The sequence below is a fragment of the Dromiciops gliroides genome, chromosome 4 (assembly GCF_019393635.1).
Source record: "Dromiciops gliroides isolate mDroGli1 chromosome 4, mDroGli1.pri, whole genome shotgun sequence".
Lineage (NCBI taxonomy): Eukaryota > Metazoa > Chordata > Mammalia > Microbiotheria > Microbiotheriidae > Dromiciops > Dromiciops gliroides.
Genome location: NC_057864.1, coordinates 20,149,345 through 20,168,917, shown reverse-complemented (window position 1 = coordinate 20,168,917; position 19,573 = coordinate 20,149,345). Strand labels below are relative to the sequence as shown.

Here is a 19,573-nt window from a genome sequence, read left to right as displayed (position 1 = left end):
GAGCTGCAGGACAGATAAACCCCCGAGCAGAGCAATCCCCATGATGCTTTGGAGACAAGAAACTCCCAAATTACAGGGCTGGGTTTTGTTGCAGTTATTCTCAAGGCAGCAGACAAGGGATGTGCGGAAATAAATGAAACTTAATAGGATAACAATGGTGATAAACAGTCTGCAAAAACTCACATTAATTTATTCTCTAAAATATGGGAACATGCAACTGTTTGGCTTTTCTCCAAAAGAAAAATCTTATTTTTAGATTCTTTGTAAAGGATAGTTAAGTTCCAAAATACACGTCTTCCAACTGTCCCTTATGCCTGCAACACAAATACAGGAGAGTACAAATCAGACTACCCAGAAGGCTTTGCATCCTTACCAAATCCATTATTAAAAGTGCTTCTGAAGCTACTTGCACCTGAAATGGTTCCTGAAACATAAGGGAAAAACAGTGTAAAGACAGAGGCAGGGGGTGGCCTACACCTGGCTCCCCGACCCAGCCTGGCTGTGCTCAGCTTGGGCTTTGGTCCCCTGCATTGGCTGGCCCGCCCCACCCGGGCCACAGCCCCTCTAAGCTTGCTTACATGCACCGACTGTGCTGATAGTCTGCTTGCTGCCCTGCATCTCCCGAGGACCTCGGAGAGCCACAAGGCAGGGCTGGGTGGGGGCCCTGAAGGCTGTTGGGGTGATGCATGCCCGGGAGGGGCTGCAGTGGGGTATACCAAGGGTGAGGGCAGAAACATCACCACAGATGTGGGCAACTCCCCACTGAGTGAGGGGCCTGGGAGCCTGGTCAGGTCCCTGGGGAGGCGTGTGGGAGGCTATGGACCAGAGTGGCCCAGGTATGACGGCACAGGGAGGGGCCCAGGGACAAGGTCATGGCCTGTTCTCGGTCCAGCTGAGGATCGCCCTTTAGGTGGGCTGGCAGGGATCTCGGCCCGTGGCTCATGGAGCATCAAGAGATCCATGGATTTGGATGGGAAATCATCACAACTTTGTTGTCACTGACCTTTGGCTCCTCTGTAATCCTATGTATTTTAGTGACTGCACGTAAAGCCATGATGTGCAGAAGGGCCCCTGGCGGCCTGCTCAGACACGTGATGTGAGCCCCACAAAGGCAGGACACAACTCAAATGTCCTTATGCCCTAAAAAGCCCAGAGTGGGGCTGAGCATGCGGCGACTCGCCCGCTTAGGGTCCCCCCCAGTCACAAGCTGAGGGACAACGAGTACCTGCTTTGCTTCACTGAAGAGACTGCAGGGAATCAGCTGGAAGGGGTCAAAGGAGCTGCAAAAGGAAGCGTTGAGCCTTTACTACAGCTAAGAGGACACAAGGCCAGGGTGGCCACCCCACTAAGTGGTTTTAAATCACCACAAGGGCCTCCACATCATGGTCAGGGGCACGTGGGAAGAACGAGGGCAGGGCCCGGGCATGGCGTGAAGACCCCACTGCGAGGCAGAGCCCGAACGTCTGACCCCAGAGCAGAGAGTGTGCATGGGCTGAGGCCGAGCTGGGGCAGGGGGTACCCTCCCCCAAGAGACTTCCTTCTCTCCCAGGGCCAAGGAGAGGAGGTGCCATGCGCTCTCTGCCAAAACGGACCCATCGAGGCCCAAGTCCAAAGATGCTACAGTGCAAGTGGGGAAGGTGGCATGCGACAGGAAGGACCCTGGCCCAGGCGTCCAGGCCAGTTGAGGGCCAGCACTGATGTTGGCCACTGGCCTGCGTGGAGGACACCCCCCCCCCCCCACAAAGACCTTACCAAACACCAAACATGGAAGTTTATGTGACCTGCTCACTCTTGGGGACATTATCATTCTCTCCACCATTTATACCAAATGACTTTTTTTTTTTTTGGTGGGGCAATGAGGGTTAAGTGACTTGCCCAGGGTCACACAGCTAGTAAGTATCAAGTGTCTGAGGCTGGATTTGAACTCAGGTCCTCCTGAATCCAGGGTCAGTGCTTTATCCACTGCGCCACCTAGCTGCCCCCCGCCCAATCACTCTTTTCAAACAGCCAAGGGATTACCTTTTGGGGTGCTTGGGAGCTTTGGGAGATTTTGTGGGTTTGCTTTTTTCATCTTCCCTCCTCCTGGCTAACTCTTCAGCCGAGAGGTGCTGGAAACAAAAGACCACTTGATCAAATGGTGCCCAGGCAAGGACGAGGCAACAAAGCTGAAAGTCTCTGAAGCCGCGCCTCCCCCAGTGACGGGAGACAGCCTGAGTGGTCAAGAACTGACCCACTCCCACCCAAGCTGAATGTCCAGACAGGGAGCCTGGCCCAGCAGAGGGAGAACAGGGGACGCTGGACACCAGGGTACAACATCCGGGTGACTCTGGCAGTCATGTCTCTGTCCCTTACTGTTACAAAACCAAGCAAAAGGTCCTTCGGCTTCCATTCAGGCCAGCACAGGGACAGCCTCCACAAGCAGACAGTTTACTCACATGTCTCCTGGTGGGGCTCACGCCACAGTACTAGTGAGGCCAAGGACACAAGTGTGACACCTACATGGACCCTGGTTTCCATAACCCTGCTCCCCCGTCTTGAAAGGACCACTGGGAATCTGAAAAGCACTGAGGGTCAGGGAGTGACCACCTCAAGAAAAAGAACCAAAGGCCCGGGCTTCAGTAACATCCATGGCCATGGGCAAAGGACTGAAATGACAACCAGGCCCAAGCATTTATTTAGCACCTACAGTATGCTCAGTGTTGAGGATTCGACACAAAGAATGGAACAAAAGCTGCTCACAAGACAGTGACACCCTCACTGGGGAGACTAGGACACACCCACACGTGCGCATGCGTGCACACATCTATACAGTTAACAACAGAGACACCAGGTACAAAGCTGATTGGGGGGCAGGGCAGGTGGGCATTTGCACTGGTGACAGGGCTCAGGAAAGGCTGGAAGGAGAGGGGAGAAGAGAGGCCATTCTGGGCCCAGGACAAGGAGATTCCGCCTGATGCTTCCTTTCAGCTCACTGAGCTAGGCGACACATGGTCAGTGCTGAGCTTACAGGAATCCCTTCGAGACAGAAGACAAACTGTCAATGACCACCATGCTGGGACATCCTGATGGGCCTCCTCAGAACACACGAGCCAGTGTCTAAGAAGTCAGGATCAAAGCGGGCACCTTGGCCTGCATCCTCATGCCCAGTGACAGAAGCAGGGTTCCCTGTGGGCAGGACATACCTGACCCTGGGGCCTCACGCTAGGGGGTGAGCAGTGAGGGGCAGCAGGAGAGCCAATGCTGGGCAGAAGTGAAAGGGGCGGAGGCAAGGCAGAGCCAACGCTGGGCTGGCGGCTGAGGGATGTCTCTTCCTCTCAGAGAGGGCCCTGTGTGGTCTGGAGGACGAGGCCCCCGTGGGCCTCCCCAAACATTGGGCTGCTGTCCTTAGCCCCATCTCTGGTTCACACCCACCAGCCCCATCTAGTTCAGAGGAGGACACGGGACTTTGAGGGAGGGGGAAGGAGGCTGGTTTGGGCCTAGCCAGGCCTACCTCAAACGTCTGTCCTTCCAGGTCCTTGGCATCACACCAGTTCCCCCACGGGTCTCGTACTCGTCGCCTGCGTGTGCGCTGTAATGAGGAGACTGAAGTAAATCAAGCGCTGTCAATCTATTCAAACCAAACCACTGACAGAAATAGAGTTTAAAATGATCCCGCCAGTCAAAGTTCTAGCAGAATCCTAGCACCGCTGTTGAAATGAAGAAGAATCGGTTTCATAGCACTCTGGCAAGAGGAGTCTGGGTTTTTGTTTTTTGGCTTTAGCAAAATTATACAGAAAGCAGCATTGAGCAGAAGCTAGACAAATGGAAGGCTGAGAGGACCGTCAGTTAAAATAATAGACATCACAACTTGCCAAGTCACTGCATGATAAACACTGAATAAAAACCCTCAATGATGCAGAGACAGAGACAGATGGGAAAAGTGGGAAGGACGGAGGGAGATGGAGAGGTAGCCCCTTGCGGGTGGCTTACCATTGACTGCAGCCGCTGCGCTAGCTGGTAGGCTTCTTCTGCATCTCTCCCTTCTCTGGCTCGTGTCCTGTCAGCGGGCTGCGGTCTGTTATACACGGCCTGCTCTGTTGGAAACCAGACACAAGGTTGACTTTTCTTGTTTTATGAAACAATTTTAGAGGAGACTGATTGGCACTCAGTAGACAGGAAAAAGAATGGGGCACTAGAAGGGGGACAACCCTGCCTGTGGTCCCAGCTCTGAAGTGCCCAAAGCCCAGTCCTTTTCCCAAGCCATTCCTGAGGGGCCACACTGAGCCCCTCCCTCCATGGCTTGGTGTGCCATCAGTGCTGGAGACTTTGGTGGGCAGCAGGGCACCCTTTAGATGGAGCTGTGGGGCCCACGTGATGCTTGGCAGTCCTCATGCAGCAATGAAAGTGTTTCCAGTACTAACAAAATACATACGCTCAGGGTGCTTCCAATCTGAGAGCTAAGCAAGCATGGCCACGCACTTCACAAGTGTGGTTATATTAGCAGTTATCAGGCTTCAGCTTAATTTGGGGGGTGGGGTTGCCAAGGAGAAGGAGTCGAGTGCAGCGTGCGAGGGGCCCTGCCCAAAAACCCTCCTAGAAATTCACTGCTTTGTTGGATCCATGGTCTGCACCAGGGACCGTCCCTTCTGTTTTTAAAGGCTTCTTTTCTGGGGACGTTTGGTCTAATGATTTCCTAATTGCCAATTACATAATGTAATGCATAATGTAACTCAATTAAAGCTATAAATGCAGTCTTAAGACCCCCACAACTGGGCATTGTGAGGTGGGGAGGAACCTTCTTGGAAAAAAGGTTGGAGTTTTGTTCTTTTAAAGGAAAGCTGAGCAACCACTGTTTCCTGGGGTATTTGTTGCTTTGGTCACTACTATTCACGCAGTTTTTAAAAGGGGTTCTGGTTTCTAGGAAGGTGTTTGGGGTATTAACATATCACCGGCATTTTGTAGGTTACTCTGACTACTATGGGGACTTTGCTTTAAATTCCTTTTCCTTTATCTGATTTTTAAAGAACGGCACTAAGAAACACAGGGCTAGATTAGTCTTCTATGACAAGTTTTCAAAGGCAGGTCAAGAAGAAAATGTTAAGAAGCCAATCAAAAGAAAGGGTTTTTTTTTTAGCTAACTTTTCTTTTCTTATTTTTTTTTTTGGTGGGGCAATGAGGGTTAAGTGACTTGCCCAGGGTCACGCGGCTAGTAAGTGTCAAGTGTCTGAGGCCGGATTTGAACTCAGGTCCTCCTGAATCCAGGCCTGGTGCTTTACACACTGTGCCACCCAGCTGCCCATTTTAGCTAACTTTTCAAGAAAATGTCTCTTTTGAAGTGATCAAAGGCATTAGCATGTGCTGCAAGGATAAAAAGGTAAATAATTTTTCTTTTTTTTTTTTCTTTTACCACATCCAAAATTGATCGCTCCTATTAACTCCAGGTACGTGTGTATCCGTCCAATACAGTTAACATCACCACAGTTCTTCAGGCCTGGACGCACTGAGGTCTTATTCAAATATTTCGGTTTGCATTTTTCCCTAATATTTTGGAAAAATAAAAATAAAAATTTCATTTCTACAAAAACATTTTAATATGTTATTTCTTAACATTTTCTCTCCCACTGTACTGTAAAACTTTCCAATGCTTTTATATAACTTTCTCAAATGAAGCTATCCTTGCAAAGAAAGGTCCCAGAGGGAAAGATTTCTGTGATAGTTAAACCACATTGATTCATTTGAAAAGTTATAAAGTAAATGACAAGGCACAAAAGCATCATTTTTCCTCCAACATGAAATTCACCAGATTTTAGTTACAAAGGGGCAGGAAATTATAAACATATGCAAATGCAGATCTGTTGTTTTACAGAAATAAGCTTGGATAACTTAATTTTAAATGTTTCACATTATTTTTTAATACATTTGTAGTTGATTATTGGGGAATATCTGCTCTTGTTCTGATGCAGAGTGAGTTTTAAAGTTAAAAATGGAGGCCATGTTCTATAATGGAAAGAGGGTTGGTTCTGGGGTCACAAGCCCTGAGTGTGAATCTTACCTAGGCTGCTTACTACCAATATGATCTTGGGCCAATAACCTTTTCCTTCTCCGTAAAATGAAGGACTGGGGCTCAATCCCCACCCTCTGGTGCCCTCCTCTACCTCGCGGTCCTTTGTTCAGACTATTCCCAAAGTCTAGGAGCTTCTTTCCAAACTGTACTGGTCACTGAGAATGTCCCCTATGCTATCACAAGAAAACAATGTGGCTCGCGTGATGTCCTCCACACAAGGCAGGCAGCTGTTGCCAACAATCGTGATAACAAGTGCCATTTACATGGCACTTTTCACACGTGACAGACACCATTGTAGGTGCTCTGGGCCCTATGAACCCATCTCAGAGATGAAGAAACTGAGGCTGAGAAGGGCCATGTGAGCTACCCACATTGGGATGCAAGTCTCCCTGACTCTGAGCCCAGAACTCATGGTGCCAAATGGAGTCTGTGTGGCCTTTCCAAGAGAATGTTTTGGTGGCTGAAGCCTCCCATCTCTCTCCTAAGATGCCCCCCCCCCCCCCGCATCCTTCTCAAAGACGTTCCCCCTGCCCTGTTCTGCTGAGATCAGCCTGGCAGGGAGGGGTGTCCACAAGGACTAACACTGGCCAGGACCATTTAGCTGATGGGGCCCAAAAAGGAGAGGAAAGGATCACTGTGGTCTTCCTTCACCCGAGACGCTTCCTTTGGCGAGGTCTCAAAAACAGGCATAACACGGAAAAGCCGCCGCTTCCGGGCCGGGGTGGTGGGGTGGGGGGTGAAGAAGGTCACCGCCAGGCCCTCCACACAGCCTGACCCAGCAGGCCCGCGGGCAAGAGGAAGCTGAGGAATCTGAAGGAGCCTGGCCACCCACCTGTCACGGATAACCCTCCAGCAAGGGTGCCAACACACGGAGCCCAAGGGCTCTGGTGCCAGGCCAGGAGGAGGGCCCATCTCGTTCTCGCTCTAAGCCTCATTCTCCTCATCTGCAGAATGGGACCTCCGCGTGCCTCACAGGCGCCCTCTGTGAGCTCAGGCGTCGCGTCACCGAGACCCAGCCCAGGGAGCCTCGCCGCCCGACACGCAGAGTGCGCCAAACCCATAAGCCGAGGGGAGCCCAAGCAGGCCCATCTGACAGATGGCAGAAAGGGGGTTCACAGAAGTGCCAAGAATCTCTCCTGGTACACAGTGGCCATCGATCCCTGCCTGCTGCCTGACAGTGATGGCCCAAGGTCCCCAGCCCCTGTACAAATCCTCCTGAGGCCTTGTTACACCACGTGCAGAGTTCGCTCTTCTTCCCTCCCGCTGCCCCAACGGTCGCCACCTGCCCTAGACTAGGAAGCTGCCCCATACCCCACATCCACAGGCTCTTCTGCACCCCCACTGCCCCAGCAGGGGGCTGCTTGCCAAGCAGAACTCTCCAGAGTTCCCGAGAACCCGGCCGAGACCTCCTCTGCTCCTCACCGCCCCCTCCCAGAGGGGCCCTCATCCCCTTACCTCAGTTCTTCTGATGGTTCCTCCCACCCCTGCCCAGCCCCCACGCTGCTGCCAGAAGCATTCTCCTCGAGCTCAGGGGTGACAGGCCCACACGGCACCTGGCCCCCCCTTCCTGTTATCCTTACGCATCTGAGACCCATCTGTGCTCAGGGGGTCTCTACCCTTAGAAGGGGCACAGGGCCTGGGGCAGAGGAAGGGCTGAGGGCTCGCTGGCTGTGACTGGATGGGGTCACAGGGATCGGTCCTGCCTCCTCCTCTCTTCCTTGTTAGTGACTAGTGGCTGATGCTGGACTCAGGGTCAGGGAGACCAAGCCCTAATCTGGCCTCACCCTCCTAGGAGCTTTGTGAGCCCTAACTCCCCATCTGCTCAATGGGCAGGTAGTGTCCCTAGAAGCTCTCCAGACGTGTGTTGTCCCCCTAGTCAGCTCGCTCACCACTCTTCCCTGGCTCCCTATTGCCAACTGGGAAAACACCAGAAATTCCCTCTCAGTTTGTCCCCCTCATCTTTGTCCCAGACAAACCGAGTCCTCAAGAACTCATTTCCAACAAGTCTCATATTTTTCTACCTCCGCACCTTTGCTTGAGATATTCTCTCCACCTTGAAAACCTTCTCCTGGCCGTTTTTGCCTTTTAAAAATTCTCTCCACCCTTCAAAGCCCAGCCCAAGGCCATGATCTTCATAAAGCCTTCCCTGAGCCTGAGCATCTCTTCCTTGGATCCTTGGAAGGAGGAAAAAAGGTGACAGATACATGCTGTTCTATTAAGTAGCTTCCTGGAAAAAGGGTCTACCTATTTTTATCCCCCCCGACTCCCCACAATCCCCCCTTCCCCCCAACAAACAGAGGCTGATGCTGGGCCAAGAGCAGGCCCAATGGATGGAGCTTCAGGAAAAGCAGCAGTAAATGGGAATGCGGAGCATCACGTGCTGCTGACACGCTCCTAAGGACACTCACAACCGCACCCAGACGGGCTTGTGCTTCTTACCACTGATCCAAAATGTAATTCCTAATCTTCAGGTAGCGTTCTGGTGTCTTGGCCTGGCGGCCCTCAAAGAACTCGGGGACGGCCTGCTTCTCCTCCTCCTGAATGGTGTCTCTGTTGACCTCCACCTCCTGCTCGGGCGCTCTGAGCGGCTCCCCGCCCCCCGGGCTCTCCTCTTCCACGTGGCAGGAGGGGTGGGAGAGGACCTCACCATTGAGAACGTCCTTCGGCCCTTGGCCAGGCTCCGAGGTGGCTCCGGGCTCCCCATCCCCCACCTCAGCACTTCCTCCTGCACTGTCGCTGCTGGGACTAGACGTGTGATCGGACGTCTGATCACATCTCCTACCGTTGCTGCTGGACTTCTGCGGCCAGGAAGCACTTCCCGAGGCAGAGAACGCTTCCCTCTGCCCTTGTGAGGGGCTGTGAAGGTCCTTCCTGGGAGCTGCAGAAACAGCACAATCTTGTCCCTCAGGGGGAACAAACCCTTGGGGGTCCGTTTTATGGTCTGTATTATTGGGAACATCGAATAAAAGAACATCGTTGGGATTCCTTAGGGGGATATGAGGGAATTCATCTGATTCATCAGTGATGTCCACCTCTTCATCATCAGATAATGCTTCAATTTTTACAGCATTCAGGCTAGGGTCAGCACGCCCTTGGAAGCCATCTGGGGCCTGAGGACGACCACTGCTCTTCTGCCTGGGCCCACCTTTGCCCAGACCATCGGCTTTGGTCTTACCAATTTAAAAAACAGGGAAAAAAAAAAGGAACAAGAAAATTTACAACTTAAGAGGCACAAAACAGATAACACTAGTAACACCTCACTTACACACATGTACATGTGCGCTCTCACACACACACACACACACACACACACCCCTTCAAATTTCAAACTTACCCATCTGCCTCACTCTTTCAGGCTCTGGTCATTCCTATTAATCAACTAAGACCTTGCTGTAATCAGCAAGAAATGAGCATGTGGCCCGATTTCTCTATTTGTAAAATGAGGATGTTGGACAAACTCCTGTGTGGAATCTGGCCTTGAGCTCTGGGGGCTGTGTGTGGGGGGGGGCAGTGGAAGGAACTGAAGGGAGGGTGAGGCAGAGGGAAACTAAGAGGAATCTCTAAGCATTTAAGGTCTTGGGTGTGGAGGAGCAATGGCCGCAGACCCTGTGCTTATCACCTCCCCACCAGGCCCGCCTCAATCGTTTCTACAATGAAGGCTGGGGCCTTGGAGGCCTCTGGCCATCAAGCTCCAAGAGAGTAACAGGCCGGAGGTCTCCAAGTGAAAGCCAGGCAATCAATTCAAATCCAGTCAACAAATGCTTCCCTCCCGGGGGGTGCTGCATGGGCAATGTGGGCAGAGGGGACTCGGTGCTCTCCCTGACGACCCTCTCAGATCCTACCGGCCTCATGAGAGGGCTGCTGAGGAATGGGCAGGGCAGGCGGGCAAACAACGAGGTCACAACAGACAGGGACACTACGCAAGGCGTTTTTAAGCAGTGTGCAAACCACACTCTCCATGCTTCACAGTATTTATTTTGTGACAGAGCCTCCAAAGGATGGTAACTTGGTGGGAAGGCAGGATTTTCAAATTCAGGTGGACTCAATGTACAGTATCACAGAGTTAAAAGAATGCTGGAATGACAATCCCAAAGGACTAATGATGAAGCATACCATCCACCTCCAAACAAAAAAAATGATATTGATTGAACACAGGCTGAACCATGCTATTTTTCACTTTGTTTCTTTTCTTTTTTTTTTTTTTGGCAGAGCAATGAGGGTTAAGTGACTTGCCAGGGCCACATAGCTAGTAAATACCAAGTGTCTAAAGCCGGACCTGAACTCAACGTCCTCCTGAATTCAGGGCCAGCTCCCTATCTACTGTGCCACCTAGCTGCCCCCTCTATCTTTTGAGTTTTCTTTTTTCTTTCTTTCTTTTTTTTTTTGTGGGGCAATGAGGGTTAAGTGACTTGCTCAGGGTCACACAGCTAGTAAGTGTCAAGTGTCTGAAGCCAGATTTGAACTCAGGTCCTCCTGAATCCAGGGCCAGTGGTTTATCCACTGAGCCACCTAGCTGCTTCCTCTTTTGAGTTTTCTTACACAAAATGACTAATATGGTAATGTTTTACATACTTGAACACCTATAATTTGCACATCTATATCTGATTGCTTATTGCCTCAAGGAAGGGGAAGAGAAATAGAATTTGGAACTCAAAACTTTAATAAAAATGTGTATTAAAAATTTCTGAAAAAGGATATCCTCAATATATACATAGAATAAAACTAGGTTCACAGGCTAAATATAATAAATAAAAGAATGTTGGAATTGGAAGCAGAGAAGTGAGTAATCTTCATTTTTTGGTAATTAATCCGGTAGGTTTTTGGTTTTGCTAATTCAAGACTGTATGCTAACCCCGCCCCCCAAAGTCAAGGAAATCATTCAACTCAACAAAAAACTCAAAAGTCATTTATTCATGCCCATGGTGTACCAGGCAGGTGCTGGGCATACAAACACAGAAGCCCATTCTACTAGAATTTCAGAGCAAACGTTGACTTGTCATTGCCAGTGTTTGAGAGACGGCTTGACCCTGACTGAAGGGTTAATGCTGTGACATGGGGAATAATATTGACATTTCCTAGACTTTATCTACTAGTCTAGCTTACTATACTCTGAGGATGTGGAACACTGTTTGCCCAGTGATTTGCATTAGTAGATTTTGAATGATTTAAAACATGAAATTTTAGAGTAAGATTTCAGAGCCTGAATTGAAAGTACTTGTGTTTTCTATTTACTATATTCAATGGGTGGTGGTTTCTTTATAGCTAAGTATCACAATTTATCATTAACTACACTATTTATGTCCTACTTACCCTCTTCTTTAAGTACTGTCTTGCATAACTCCTGACTTGTAAAACATTGCGGCTTCCGATCAGTTTTGCAATTTTGGTCCACCTCCGGCCAAACTTGGCCTGCCATACGAAAAAGAGCAATTTTTAAATGTTTTTGTTAGCTTGGAAACATAACCTGGATAGGTATGACTTCTAAAAAACGAGAAGTTCCCCTAAATTAGCCCACAGTTAATCAAGTTATAATTACTGCTGACCTGTGAAAACTGAGGACCCTGCACAATTAAGTGGCACAGACCTGGAATTATGGGGATAACAGCAGCCCCTATTGCACAAACATAGGTAAAGGACTTTGCAAACCTTAAAAACAAACTCAAAAACCCTCAGGACCCTTTCACCCTCAACAGTGAAAGATATTCCCTGTCATATGTGGGTTTTTGAAAAAAGAAACAATCCATCAACTGTACACCTGCCCATACTGATAAACTTATGTCAACAGAACAAAGCTCTTCCAGGCACAAGGACAAAAGTTAGACAGTAACTGAAGATAGCAGCTTTTCTCGCTTATCTTTTAAGACCAACCAAATATCGAGGCTACTCCTCCCGAAGCACAAGCCTTTCACCAGGGCAGCTGTGGTTACCTCTGGGGCCTATTCCCCAGTCCCCTGATGACTCCTGTCTACCTATACTGGAGCCTCTCATTCTAGGTTAGTCTACAGGTAGTCCGTGAGCAACTAAAATACTGACAAATGGCTGCCTCTGCTCCTAGATGCAATAACATCCACGTTCAAGTATTATCGTGGTGTCGTAGTGAAGATAATTTTATTTTAAAAAGCTCATATTTAAGATTCAATCATATTAATTTCATTTAACAATCTCTGATAATTATAAACAAATTTCCAAAGGCATAAAAAACTCTATTTTAGCCAGTCAGCAGGATTTAAAAGTAAATACACTCTGTATGTATTTTTTTAACAAAGGGCACAGGGAGGGTGTGTCACATTTTCCCACATTGATTACCTGTAAACATTTAAAATTATCTTTATGAAGCATTTATGCAAATAGGGTGTTTCTGGTTTCCAACCAGAAAAAAGGCATTTTGATTGCTTACAGAATTCCAAATACTTGAATTAAAATGAAAATTTCAGGCAATTGCCGGGATATTGTTAACGATCCAGATGGGATGGCATTAGGTAAAGAAACACCTAAGAACTAGGAGGTTTTTTCACTTTTTGTCTTGATACTTGGCACCACATAGTCTTATTTCTCTAGGTTTGTTCGAGGCCAGAAAAAACTTCTTTTGTGGATTAAGCTGCTTAAAACAATCACAATCACTTCAGTGGCTTACTATGTCAGGCAGCCTATTTTAGAGCTAGTTTACTATTTCATTCATCTATTTAAAAACCATGAAAGTTGCAATTATAAAAAATGTTTGAACTGGAAATACATAACACCTGATCTCTTTACCAGCAGCTGTTATACCTGTCTGTGTCTAGGAAAAAGAGCTTCCAGAATACTTTTATCTGCAATGACAAGAAGACTCTTATTTACCAGGCCTTGCTCGAACAGCTCTTTTTCTCCCGCTGTCCACTTGACTGAATGACTGGCTGGCTTTGTAGGTGACCGAATCCTAATGAAGAGAGGGGGAAAGGGATTATAACATATGAAAACAGAATCTCAAACAAACAACCCATATTCAATACAACCAGAAATTGCAGTTATGGGTTACACTCAAATTCTGAGGCCCAAATCAGAGAAAACACAAGTTCAGGGACACTTGGGAGGCAAGTTCTTCTGGGAAACATCTGGAAAACTTTCTAACAGAGAACTGTCCAAAATTGGGATGGGAGGCCTAGAGCTCCCCTTCTTGGTGGTCTTAAGGGAGGTATGTTACAACAGATGCTTTTTGTGTCTGGGTCTGGCCTAATGGTTGCTGAGCTTCCTTCTAACTCCCAAATTCTGTCATTCTGTACTTAATTACTTTTGCTTAAAGACTATTTTTGTAATTGTAACGATTGGAATAACGCCACCTGCTGGATACTAACTGTAGAAGAGTTCTGCCCATGAAGCGAAGGTCTTTGAGGGCAAGACCAGGAGTCTTGTCTTTGGTATCAGGAAGTGACGCGAACTAGTGGGAGGAGGAAGGAAGAGACTGGCGCGGAGTCTCGGGCCTCTTTCCTCTGGACTCTGGCGGAGAAGGGAGCTAGAAATGTGCTCTCCCTTTAATAGATAGGAATCTAGGCCTTTTTCTCTCTCTTTACCAAATTCTTATTCTCCTTAATAAATGCTTAAAAGTCTAACTCTTGCTAAAGCTTATAATTTATTGGCGACCACTCATTAGATATTTTAGACAGTTTAGCTAGAATTTTAGCCCTTAACATAATCCTGGAAATTCGTAGCAATGGAACATGCCAGAGAATCAAATGAGTGGCACCTCAAACTGCTCTATTCAGAGTTAGCAAACCACCTTACCCATGATCAGATAAAATCATTTACAAGCTGCAAATGTCATTTTGAGGCCAATTTTTCTGATTGACCTACAATGACTAGTATATAAGAGGTGGGGAAGCTAGATGGTGCAGTGGATAGAGCACCCGCCCTGGAGTTGGGAGTACCTGAGTTCAAATCCGGCCTTAGACACTTAACACTTACTAGCTGTGTGACCCTGGGCAAGTCACTTAACCCCAATTGCCTCACTAAAAAAACAAAACAAAACAAAACAAAACAAAAAACTAGTATATAAGAGGCACATCACATTGGTTGGCTAAAATTAACTGCATGCATATCATAAAAAAATGACACTCACATTCTCATATTTCCAAAAGAAACCCAACTTTCTCATTATCTCTCACATTTTTACATAATCCTCGGTCAAGAGAATTCTGTCATATAGATTTACAAATTACTTCAAGGATAATGGGATACAGTAACTCATACAATCAAAAAAGGCCTTAAAAATATAAAAAGTACATACGTGAGTTTTCCTGATTTTTGTGGACTGTAAAAGACAAGAAGAAGAAAATTATGGTTTTTGTATTTAACTTTTTATAACTCACTGCATTCTCCCAAGGTATTGTCCAATTTTATTTTATTTTATTTTTTTACCTTTTCATGTACTTTTTATTATTTTCCTTATGATCAAGCCAGAATCTGTCTGGAACTGATTTGTTAGACATATAATATCTGTGAAGTTACTAAGGAAACTTTCTGAATACATGAAGCAAAAATGGATGCCTTTCACACGCACAGTAGATGTTATTATCCACTGAACAAGCATCGCCTTAAATTAAGTTTAAAATGCAACAGACTGCATGGATTTAAGTGATTGAAAATATGAGTTAAACTAATTTTTCTATAATGATACACTAATGATATCACCAAACCCATTCTTACCTCTAAGGAACCGATGCCTAATTTTTTAATGGCACGAAAAGATGCAGAGTGTCCTAGTAAGGCCTGACCTAGGTTACAGTGGAATGCCTGGGAAGAAAAGAGAACGAAGCAGCCTTATTCTCCCCACCTCCCCCTCTCCCATTCTGTTTTATAGGGCACGTAGGACAAAAGTGCTGGCTCGATGAGATGTTCTAGTCGGCTGCATGAGGTTGAGGGCCAGAGTATATTTCACTCACATCAATCAAAGCCATCTGAACCTCTTTTCTCTACAGGCAAGGGGTGTTAACCTTTTTTTTTGGGGGCCATGAGGGTTAAGTGACTTGCCCCAGGGTCACACAGCTAGTAAGTGTCAAGTGTCTGAGGCTGGATCTGAACTCAGATCCTCCTGAATCTAGGGCCAGTGCTTTATCCACTGCGCCACCTGGATGCCCCCATGTTAACCTGTTTTTGTACAGCATTGGTACCTCTGACATCCTGGCAAGCCCAGGACCCCTCCTCAGAATAACATTTTAAACAAATTTCATGCAACACACAGAATCACAAGGGAAACCAAAAGTTTGTGAGATTAAAGATGGAATATTTTTTGCCCATTCAAGTTCAGAGACCTGAGATCCACAGTCTCTGGATACCAGGTGAAGAATCTCTGCTCTCCAGGGAGAAATGGTTTGGGCCACTCCTTGATCACGTTGGGGAAAATCTGCTAGGCAACTAAGGATCCTCCCAAGTTTATCAAACTAACTGACCACAGCATTTGCAGGTCAGAATAACCAAATGGAATTCCATACCCTTATTCTGCCTCCCCAAACTCAAGGGCCCAGTGACTCTTCAAATGGTCACAGGGATGGCTGGGGGGGACCAGGAGTAAGAGAACGTAATGAAAATGTATCATCTTTCCTAGGTAAAATGAGGACTGCTAATTCCTGTACTTGGACAGGGAAAAGTAAAAATCACTAGAGGATGGAGATGCTCTGATGTCATTGGAGAAACAACTATGGGTATTTAAGAGATTAGAATGCTCCCACTGGGAGTCCAACACTGTCATCTTAAAGATGAAGTCTCCAAGATCCAGATTTGAGCAAGGCCACACACAGCTGGTCAGAAGCAGAGATAAAACTTGCATCGAGGTTTTCTTGCTTCCACTCTAGTGCTCTTCCCACTGAACCACACGACCTTTTACAAGATCATTTAACTGTTGGGAGCTTCTGTTTCCTTCCCTTCTGTGGTTTTTTGGTGCTTTACTTGGGTCCTTGAAGATTAACTACAGGAGGAACGTTTGTAAATCAAACAGGAAAAGATGAATTCACGTAAGTGACAAGGAAGCAAGAGGCTGGGCACAAAGGACCACTTTCACCAAGTGCTAAGTCTGAGACGTCGCATGAGGCCGCCCCTCTCCGTGTTATTTCACTCTAACACCCTGAATACATTACAGGCGCTGTCGGGAAGCTCTGCCGCACTAGCGTTTGGACAAGCACTTGGAGAACAAGGCTCCGGCCCAGCCTCCGTGTCCTGAGCACGGCCCTGTTACTTTTCGTCTACCGTTTCCACAGCATTAACAAACAACATTAAGCAGAGGAGCCGTGGCTTCTGGGAGCTATCGCAGACTTTCAAACAACACTGCTCTCTCAAGGGGGGTTAAAAGTGGGTCCAACAACACCCCGAACAGCACTCAGAGAGCCAGAGACCTTGGCGACTTCCTCTCAGGGCCTTCTAATCCAAACTTTTTTTTGTAGCTTTGAAAATCAAACTTGAGGGGTTTTTTCCTTATAAGCATGAAAGGATACTCTTCTTCCAGTAACATTTTCTCGATGACAGCCCTGTTCTCAGCACTGATGGTATTATCCAGAGTCCAAGGCTATTAAAAGAGAGAGGTAATTTTTTTTTACACGAATTGATTTTTGAGAATATTTGCTACATCAAATAAAAAGGTGTGATGGCAAAGTGAAAGACCCCACTATGACGTTCTTCAAGATCAAGAGATATGATTTCTTATATTTTTTAAATCAAGGAAAATCTCCCAGGGTGTTATCTGCAATGGCCAAGAACAAAGAGAGAAGCTAGAAAACGTGGTATTTCAAGAAAGGAAGCGTCTCTCATCTACAGATTGTAAAAAGGAAAATGCCACGTTCTTCTCCTAAAGCACTTACGATAAGGCCATGCTCAGGTCTCCAGGTGGAATCAAGGTAGTGATCTTGCTGTAAACCAGATGCTGTATTTTCATGGCTTCTGTAATAAATAAGAAAATGGGCACAAAGATGCTTAAAACAATGAGCCTGCTGGGGGCCTCTCCTGGGCTGCACAACGCCTGAAGGCCTCCTCTCAATGCTTGAGATACAACACCCATTCTGGCCTGTGGGCTGCAGGACCAGCCCCCACAGCGACATCAGTCATCCATACAGGCTGGCAGCTCCCGAAAAGAACTCTATTCACACTGACAGAGGGCCTCTCTCTCAAGACAACCGTGGGAGGTGCATATCACAAGTCCAACCATCTCCATTTCCCAGAGAGGAAACCAAGGCTGGCTCATAAAAGTAATGTGCCAATGCCCATGAGGATTCCAGGCCAGGTCTCTAGAGCTCTCCCTGCTGTTGCCTTGTATGATGATATTAGAAGATAAGCACACAGCCAGAACGGCTAACAATTTGAATTTTTTTAAGGCATCAAGAAAACAGACCCATTGCCAATAGAGTCATCTCTAAGCATGATGATGAAACACAGAGCTGTCAGAAGTGTGATGTGCCAGCCAAACAAGCCACTAGCACCTGATGTCTGCAGAGTCCCACTGAACTTGGCCCTGGTCAGACAACATCTGGAGTACAACATTCAGGTCTGTAAAGCAGTTTAAGGAGGACAAAGATCCTTGGGTCCATGCCACATGAAAGGATGAAGGAAGTGAAGACAGTTAGCCCAGGGAAGAAGAGGCTCAAGGGGGACGTGAGAGCTGTCCTTAAGCATTTGAAAGCTGGCCATGTGAAAGCAGAATGTTCTGTTTGGCCCAGAGGCAGAACCAAGAGCCCCGAGAAGTGGAAAAGAGGCCCCCTGAAGCTGGACGTCAAGCAAGGCTTCCTAGCAAGGAGAGCTGTGTGTGGCCCTGGGCAAATCAGTTAATCTGACTGCCACCAATTTTTTCCTCTGTAGAATGAAAAGGTTAGTCCGAGTGTTAATTCTGGGTTGCCCACTGTGTGACTTCAGCCACATAAAGGGGTGTGTGTATGTGGTGCATATTAGTCTACACCTTCCAGCTGTAAATTCCCTGAACTCGTGGCACCCAAGCACCCTGTTAGCTGGGTAAGCCAGCAAGCTTTTCCTCACACTGGACTTGACACAGGACATGGGATTTCAACAGACCAGTGAGATTTGAAGGTCTTTTCCCCGGCCAGGACAAAGCGACTGAGGTTAGAAGGTAAAGTAACTAGGAGCTGGAGTGGGTGTAATGAGGGTCTCAGATACTTAAGACTCTGCTCTGACTTCAGGTGCACAGCTCTTGTTCAGTTGTGCCAGTAACAGCCAATGCTTCGTGACCCCATTTGGGATTTTCTTGGCAAAGATACCTAAGGACCTCCTTCTTTAGCTCATTTTACAAATGAGGAAACTGAGGCAAACAGGGTGAAGTGACTTGCCCAGGATCACACAACTAGCACATGTCTTCTAGGTTTGAACTCAGGTCTTCCCGACTCCAAGCCTGGCCCTCTATCCACTGTGCCACCCCCTGCCCTAGGGCACCATGGCCCATCAGCTCCAGCAGAACAGAAGTCAAGGCTGCGGGGCGGGGCCTGTTTCACTCCGGCACCAAGAGAAGCACCTGACACACAGTAGGTGCTCCATCCACAAGCACTTATTAGGGGCTCTCCCGGGCTAGTGCTGAGACCAAAGCCCCCGGGGAATTCCGACACCGGGGCAGTGGAAAGAACGCAAACCTCCAGAGTCGAGGCCATTTTGGGGGGAAGGGGGAGAGTCTGACTCTTAGGGGTTCAGCAACGGCCAGAGGAGGTCCCCCCGGACCCAGCGAGCAGGGACGGGCAGGGACGCCCGAGGAGGGCCCGATCTGCCGGCCCTTTCCCTGGGCTTCACACTACCCCCCACTCCCTAGGACAGGCCTGGCCCCCACCCCGGGGGGAGAAGGGGGTCACGTGGGATGACAAGGCAGCTGCTGACGTCACCGGGAGGACCCCGGGGGAGGGGGAGGGGCATCATCAGAGCCGAGCCTAGAAGCCCCTCATTGAACACCTACTGTGTGCCCGGGAGGTGAGGGGAGACCCTGCGAGGGGCGCCGCCTCCCTGGGTCACGTGGCGCGGCTAGACCAGCCACCAAGGGCTGTGCAAAGCCCGAAGGAGCTGCCTCAGTTTCCTCCTCGGTACGAGGAGGGAGGGCCCCGGGCCCGGGGTCACGTGTGAGTGCGACCTTCCCAGTTCACAGACCGAGAAGGCGAGGCCAGCCCGGCCCGGGCGCCGCACGCCCCGTGACCCTGACCGTGACCCTGACCGTGACCCTGACCGTGACCCCGGCCTGGCCCGCTCTGAAAGGCCCTGCCTCTGCCTGAGGCGGCCCCGACCTCCCCCCCGCCCCCGGCCTCACCCGTGTGGAGGAGAAACCGCTGCCCCCGGGTCCCCCTCAATGTCTACTTCCGCCTCCTCGGCCGCCATGATTGCGACTCTCGACCCCGCCGCGGCCCCGCGCGACCCTGCGTGAGATCCCGCGAGACTTGGAAAAAGCTATGGGGAGGGGAGAGAGCGACAGCAGAGAGGAGAGGCGGGAGGGGGCGTGGCTAAGGCAGGGTTGGAGCGAGCGGTAAGGGGAGGGGCTGTAGCGCGGGAGCGTACTTACAGGTGGGGGAGAGCGTGCTAAGCGTGGGG

General features: G+C 48.6%; 1 protein-coding gene across 3 annotated transcripts in view; it reads right to left on the bottom strand.

Annotated features, from left to right (window-relative positions):
- MYSM1 (Myb like, SWIRM and MPN domains 1) overlaps positions 1-19,402 on the bottom strand; it is a 30,355-nt gene extending 10,953 nt beyond the window's left edge. Inside the window, exons 1-14 of one of the 3 annotated variants that reach the window (XM_044001592.1) lie at positions 19,296-19,380; positions 16,867-16,945; positions 16,504-16,574; positions 14,435-14,512; positions 14,304-14,327; positions 12,881-12,959; positions 11,354-11,452; positions 8,483-9,213; positions 5,387-5,517; positions 3,970-4,073; positions 3,491-3,568; positions 2,020-2,108; positions 1,226-1,280; positions 374-424 (exon numbers count right to left, since the gene is read on the bottom strand). In XM_044001592.1, coding sequence (XP_043857527.1) covers positions 374-424; positions 1,226-1,280; positions 2,020-2,108; positions 3,491-3,568; positions 3,970-4,073; positions 5,387-5,517; positions 8,483-9,213; positions 11,354-11,452; positions 12,881-12,959; positions 14,304-14,327; positions 14,435-14,512; positions 16,504-16,574; positions 16,867-16,945; positions 19,296-19,363 — 1,737 coding nt within the window. In that variant the 5' untranslated portion in view covers positions 19,364-19,380. Of the gene's footprint in view, positions 1-373; positions 425-1,225; positions 1,281-2,019; positions 2,109-3,490; positions 3,569-3,969; positions 4,074-5,386; positions 5,518-8,482; positions 9,214-11,353; positions 11,453-12,880; positions 12,960-14,303; positions 14,328-14,434; positions 14,513-16,503; positions 16,575-16,866; positions 16,946-19,295 lie in introns of all 3 variants that reach the window. The other 2 variants (XM_044001593.1, XM_044001594.1) reach the window with 2 other exon arrangements.
- Positions 19,403-19,573: the final 171 nt, after the last annotated feature.